This window comes from Trachemys scripta, chromosome 4 (assembly GCF_013100865.1).
Source record: "Trachemys scripta elegans isolate TJP31775 chromosome 4, CAS_Tse_1.0, whole genome shotgun sequence".
Taxonomy (NCBI): domain Eukaryota; kingdom Metazoa; phylum Chordata; order Testudines; family Emydidae; genus Trachemys; species Trachemys scripta.
The window spans coordinates 13,509,446-13,516,148 of NC_048301.1; the positions used below are offsets into that span (position 1 = coordinate 13,509,446).

The window sequence follows — 6,703 nt, forward strand, 5'->3', positions numbered from 1 at the left end:
AAAAAGAACAGGAGTACTTGTGGCACCTTAGAGACTAACAAATTTATTAGAGCATAAGCTTTCGTGGACTACAGCCCACTTCTTCGGATGCATCCGAAAAAGTGGGCTGTAGTCCACGAAAGCTTATGCTCTAATAAATTTGTTAGTCTCTAAGGTGCCACAAGTACTCCTGTTCTTTTTGCAGATACAGACTAACACGGCTGCTACTCTGAAAACTGAAATCAATGGAGTTGCATCTGCTTAGGCCAATGATGGATTTGGCCCATGGAATTCTAGTGGGATTCCACCAGGGATGAATTTGGCCCTGTGCATCCATTGAACTCAATGGCAAGTTTTACCTGAGAAAGTAGTGAATAAATGGCCCTTAGTTTTTGTGGCTCCAAAGGTTAAAAAAAAAAAAAAATCTCTTTTCATTGTTAAAAACACCCTTTGCAGCCTGGCTTCCTAGAAACATTCGCTTTTTTTTAAATGAAGGCTTAGATTTGAAGATCAGAAAGAAATGCTCTGCGAGGCCTCAGTTCTGTGATTTTATCCTTGTGCATACCTGTTAATGCAGGAATGAGTGTCTCTAAGGGCAACCGTTGCTGCATTACATACACAGATCATATGATGTATAAAAAAACAAAACCTGGAAGTTCCCTAACTGTGTTTGTCTGTGTGTGCAGGAGACCTTTAAAAGGTACTGCTATTTTCAATAACTTTTGTCTGCAAGTGTCATACATTTCACCTAGCATTTAATTCTTCTAAATGGATGTTACTCTTCCTCCCATTATGGATTCCCTATGCTTCTGTGAAACATTATTTGCATAAAAGGAATTGAATAATTTATAGCGCTGTGTGAGCAGGAGCTAGCACACATCTTGGTAGGGGTTTGCTGGTAATCCCAGTGAGTCTAACACATAGCTCATAGCTTGTTTAATGGGATGGAAACTGACAGTTTTTCCTTGTACCTCTGCTATAGAACTCATAGCTTCTGAATGACCTCCATGTACTTAGCTACTTTTCTTGTTGATCTTGCTGCTCTTTTCCTCCATTAATGGGAGAATTCTTAAAGGAAAACATGCACTCTGCTGCAATGTGTGCGCATCGTATTCCATAAAATAATAGTTTAGGGCTGGCAGTATTTCCATTGCTTACATAAAACAGTAATCATAATTTTAAAAAACCCTACATGAATTGTATTGCTAAAGATAACGTTACATTGTTGTGGCTATGCTTTCATTTAACAGAACGAAAGGTTTGATCATGGGTTATATTTATTTTTAATAGTCTCTGGTGGGAAGAACTAGTTTGGGGGAGTTTTTAAATCTATTGTATGCCAATTAATTTTTGAGAAATTTGTTTGCATTTTAGACATTTCAGTTTGGTGGAGCTACTGCCAAAATGAATTTATAGGTAGCTTTTTTTCAAAATAATTAAAAAAAAAAATCCCACCGTTAGCTTGTCAATCAAACCTATAGGTTTTTGTTTGAAAAAAGACATGAGAAATTTAAAATCCAGTAATTATTCTTTTCGATCATCATTAAAGCATTTAAATATATATTTATTGGTAATAAACAGCAACACTGGGAGAGTTTAGAAACAGCTCAATTGGTTGGTATCTTGTTCACTGGAGGGAGCAGTCTGAGCTGCTTTGACAACCTAGCTGCCATTTTCAATTTAATCACTAGTGATTCTGAAGCACTTGTTTCCTTTTAAACTTTGTGCAAATCCCTCAGGATATTTCTCTTTTTAAAGTAAGATTCATTTCCATATGTTCATACAATTTTTCTCTTACAAATTATGTGCTGTCCAGAAATTACTCTCCTTCCTCCTGGGGGGTGACTTGCCAAATAAGGTTTCTTTGTTAGTTAGTTACACATCTACTGAACATTAGACATGCCTAATGTTTTCAGCCATTGCACGTAAGTCTTTTCACTGAAAGAAGCCTTAAAGTTTCACTTTTACTGAACATTTTTGTTTTAGTTTTTAAAGCAATATCTTATCCACTCTTTCTAACCCTGATAAATATGTTGTGTGGTTTAAAAATTACTCGTCTAAGCTTAAAATTAGGTGACTGGCAATATTAACTAAAGAGAAACATTTTGAAAACAAGAATTATTTTTCCCTTTAAAAAATAATGAAAGTAATAACAAGATAATCTAAATATCCTGTTTAACTAAATATGTTAATTAATCCATTTCCTCTCTTTAGGGCTATGCCTTATGTTTAAGAAATGAAAAGGTTTTAAGTAACAAAAACCTACAGGATGGCACATTTCTCAATATTTTATTCCCCAAAATGTTTGACACGTACTTTGCCAATTCACACAAAAATAGGCAGCATATAAAAATGTATCAATAGCATTTTTAAGTTTTCAATTCTTTCTTATTCTGTCCCATCAATTTGGCTGAAAACAGGTATTTGCAAACACTGGTAGCCTAATTTCTTATGGCTTTTCATTTTTTATGAAGTGTTTTCAAAAGACTTCAATCAACCTTAATGGTGCATTTTTAGTTAAGGATACAGAATAGAGAGAAGTCAATTTAAGCTCCCCAGTGAACAAGTGTGTACAGAAAAAAAAAGGGCATAAATGGGCTTAGAAAACAGAGCCAGTACAAGTAAAATGCAGCGAGCAGAGCACTCAGGGAAGCCAAGATACAATGGAAAGAGTAAAATACTGCAGAGCTTTTTAAACTATACACAATTGGAACAATGGACTGGACCCAGACATCTATGTTAAACTGTTAGCAGATAGGTGAAAAGCAAGCTTCAATTCTATAACGGGTGCTGGAGAACACCAGAATGGAAGGATTTAAAGCTGAAGCAAATGTCGGGTAGTTCAATGGGATAGAAATCAAGTCAAAATTGGTATATTTTACTGTTTAATTTACCATGTAAAGAATGGTCTCCTGGTTTTAGGTATTAATTAAAGCATTATCAGTACTAGCCAACAGCTTCCTTCATGACCTCTCTGAGATAATAAATATCTTTTCTGGGGCACCCCAAAGCTCTTTAAAAAATTGAATAATTAAGTAATGTAGCCTTTGCAGCAATAAATCACATATCCACAAATGTATATAAATAGAGATACACCTGGGAAATTATCACCTGCTGATTGTTCAATAGTCTACCATTATTTAAACCTGGCATTACTAATACATCTAATACATTTTTCCAGAGTGTCTCAACTATACTGGTGAAAGGGTAAGTACATACACATTAAAAATCTAAAGACAAAAACAATTCAGATCCACTAAGCCAGTATGATGCATGCTCTCAGTTGTCTGGGTCCAAACACCTCTTTAAAACAAATTACTGTACAGTGTACTGCAATTATTAACACTTGTACCGTAGTGTATCAATTTATACTATGCTTTTATGCCATCTTACAGCTGAGTGCAGTTGTTTTTAGTGTCTGTCTTACATTATGATTCAATCCATTTGGTTAGCTTAATGCAAAGATTTCATAATGTATACAAGGGTGAGTAGTATTAAGGCAGTGTACATAGTACTCATTATTCTTTGAATGTGAATGTCAACAAGAAGAGGAATTAAGAAGGAAATCATTGTAACTCCAAAAGAACATCTGACTAACCACTACAGACATGTTTTTTTTTCCCTTTTTTATCCTCTTCACAATCTATAAAGGAGGATTTTTCCAAAACAATTCATTTGGTTGCCAAACCCTTCTTAATTCTAAGGAGATTTAAAACTCATCTACTTGGAGACTGTCTATAGAGAGAAACCTACAACCGGATTACAAGATATTCCATCATATGGTGGTTGTTAGCCTGATTGCGGTTACATGGCACATAATAGGACTGCTTAAAAAAAGAGGAAGACATAATCCTCCCCACACCCCCAAAAAAATCATTGCATTAAATCTACTCGCACCTTCAGCATTTTGTTATTTGCATTACTTTATCCTCAAAACCAAAAATGTGGCAGAATAATGGAGATGGCAAGAAATTAAAAAAAATTCACCCAAGTAATGTTGATATAATTTAACACAATCACAACAAATGATATATAAGGACTTAAAGGCTCTGAGTCAAACCAGCCATGTACAGCAATGTGTACTGCAATGCATAACAAAATGGGGCGTATTAAGAAGGAGGTTAAGGTGGCTCATCTTTGTGTCTAGGTATTGGAGAACATATGGTGAACTTCCACTTAAGAACATGTTGGTTTGCAACACAAACTAAGTCCTATCTTAATTCTTTTAATTATTCTGTGTGAATGTGTGTTTGTGGAGTGCCTTGTTTCTTTGGCGTGAGTTAATAAAATAAAATAAAATAAAAGTCTGACACGTCTTTGATCCGGCTTCACCCCCTGCTTTAACTCCATTGACTTAGTGTTGGGATCAGATTGTTGCTGCTGCTGTTATTGTTTTTCCCCCTGGTAATAGTAGATGGGCCACATTCAGTATTTGGTCCTTGCACAACAGAGCAAAAAGTCATGCAGTAAGGAAGTCCTGAACACCTTAGAGTTCTCAAATAAAGGTTTAATCCTGAACTGTAATTGCTTTCATTGGCTCTCTCGTATCCTTAATGTTCTTTCAGTGTATTTTTTTAGTTCACTTTAGGCATGTAGTAGTTATTAAGCTTTTAAGCATCACCTATAGAAGCCCTTAAAGTGCAGTTGCATGCCCATCAAAGCGCAAAATTAACAGGTACTGATAGGCACTAATATAATACACTGCTGACTTAGCAAGAGCTGTGGTTTCATGCATTAGTAGACAGGTCCTCTTTACCCACTAGATTTTTTTTAAAGAGTTTAATATGTTAGTATTCATGAAAAGTGCCAGGTTTACAGGCCTCGAGACTCAAGTCCCATATTTGTCAAGAGAATGGATACTGCCCTTGAATGTTGCAGTGCAAGATTCCTTACATTGCCCTACCAATATTCCTCAACACTGATCTGATGATCTATAAGGGTGTGGATAGTTCCTGCTCCATGACCATTAAATTAATGGAGATATCCTATCTCCTAGAACTGGAAGGGACCTTGAAAGGTCATCAAGTCCAGCCCCCTGCCTTCACTAGCAGGACCAAGTACTGATTTTGCCTCTTAGCTCTTTCTTCTGAAACTACTAACAAGCCAAAGGATGGACCACTGACATCACACTGAACAGCTCTCAGAAAGGAACTGCTTTCAAATACTTCTAACCTGGGCTGGATTCAAAATGAGAGCCTAGAACTGAAAAGATGGGATTACCAATCCCCTGAGCCATACAGTCCTCGTTTTCAAATTTGTGACTGAGTAAGGATCATCATCACTGAGACATATCCCTGAACGCATTTTTTTCTTCCTTTTGTGCTGACTTCTTTTGACTATTCTTCCAGGTTTAAATTTAGGCTGAATTCAAGCACAGAGAAGAGTAACTTGGGATGAGTCCAGAGCTGGCTGTCCAATACACATCAACACCTGAGCAGCTGAGTATTTCAAAAGGAAGAACAAACAAGTTAAAGAAGACAGGGAAAATAAGGTGAAATTTGAAAAGTAGGTTGGGTAAATTATTAGAAGATAGATTCTAATGCGTTCTGGATGAAAGAACAGACACATCTAGATCAGGGGTCAGCAACCTTTCAGAAGTGGTGTGCCGAGTCTTCATTTATTCACTCTAATGTAAGGTTTTGCGTGCCAGTCATACATTTTAAAGTTTTTAGAAGGTCTCTTTCTATAAGTCTGTAATATACAACTAAACTATTGTTGTATAAAGTAAACAAGGTTTTTAAATGTTTAAGAAGCTTCATTTAAAATTAAATTAAAATGCAGACCCCCCCCCGGACCGGTGGCCAGGACCCAGGCAGTGAGAGTGCCACTGAAAATCAGCTCGCGTGCCGCCTTTGGCACTTGTGCCATAGGTTGCCTACCCCTAATCTAGATCCTCTAGTCATACTGCAATCTGAAGGGATGAAATGTGGATGGGAGGGTGTACATGTGTGAAGAGGATTTTGATGTGAGGGTCTACATCATTTAAATTAATTTTACTTTCTAAAGGTTGGGGTCCTTTACAGCTGAAAAATAGATTGCTTGGAAATTTTCTATTCAGTTAAATTTAGGACATCATGTAATTTAAAACTATTGCTGTTAGAAAGATACACAGTGGCATGAGATTTTTACTCTCATATCTCAAGTTTCCAGCTGGTGATGAGTCAGGAATTCGCAAAGGCATACATGTTAACAGGTACAGGTCTGTCTCCTCTTACACTGGGGTTATGTTCCGCAGTCAGCGCCTAAAGCGAAAATCACGTATAGTCAAAATTGAGTGTAATGGCGGGTGGAATCGCCCGCACTACAGAAACAGTATTTAAATTGTTATTTCTCTCTTAATTTTTTGTTTTTGTTTTTGCAGACCGTGTAAAGCTGAAATCGCACATGTTAAATGCGCCTAAGATGCGACAGACCTGTAGTATATTCCCATAAATGGAATGACCCACTGGTGCAGCCAAACTGCTGGAACTTGTTGTTGTTGTTGTTAAGTGAAAAGATGCAGTATTAGCTTCTGCTGCATTTCAGCTATTGCATTCAGTCTGTTTGCAAAGTAAGTTTTATCATCCCCTTACATGACCAGTCTCAGGGAGACTGCAGAACAGGACATTGCACCTTCTGATCTGTTCTGCGGACTTGTCTGATATCTATTTTTGGTCTACCACAAAGATACAAAAGGATCTGGAAATGCCATTAACCTTTTTCATTCTCCACTCTCTCTGGGGCT

The 6,703-nt window shown here is 36.8% G+C and overlaps 1 protein-coding gene across 1 annotated transcript in view; it reads left to right on the forward strand.

Moving 5' to 3' along the window:
- Positions 1 to 5,464, forward strand: part of LRRC9 (leucine rich repeat containing 9) — a 97,305-nt gene extending 91,841 nt beyond the window's left edge. Inside the window, exon 33 of the mRNA XM_034768450.1 lies at positions 5,328 to 5,464. Coding sequence (XP_034624341.1) covers positions 5,328 to 5,376 — 49 coding nt within the window. The 3' untranslated portion in view covers positions 5,377 to 5,464. The remainder of the gene's footprint in view (positions 1 to 5,327) is intronic.
- Positions 5,465 to 6,703: the final 1,239 nt, after the last annotated feature.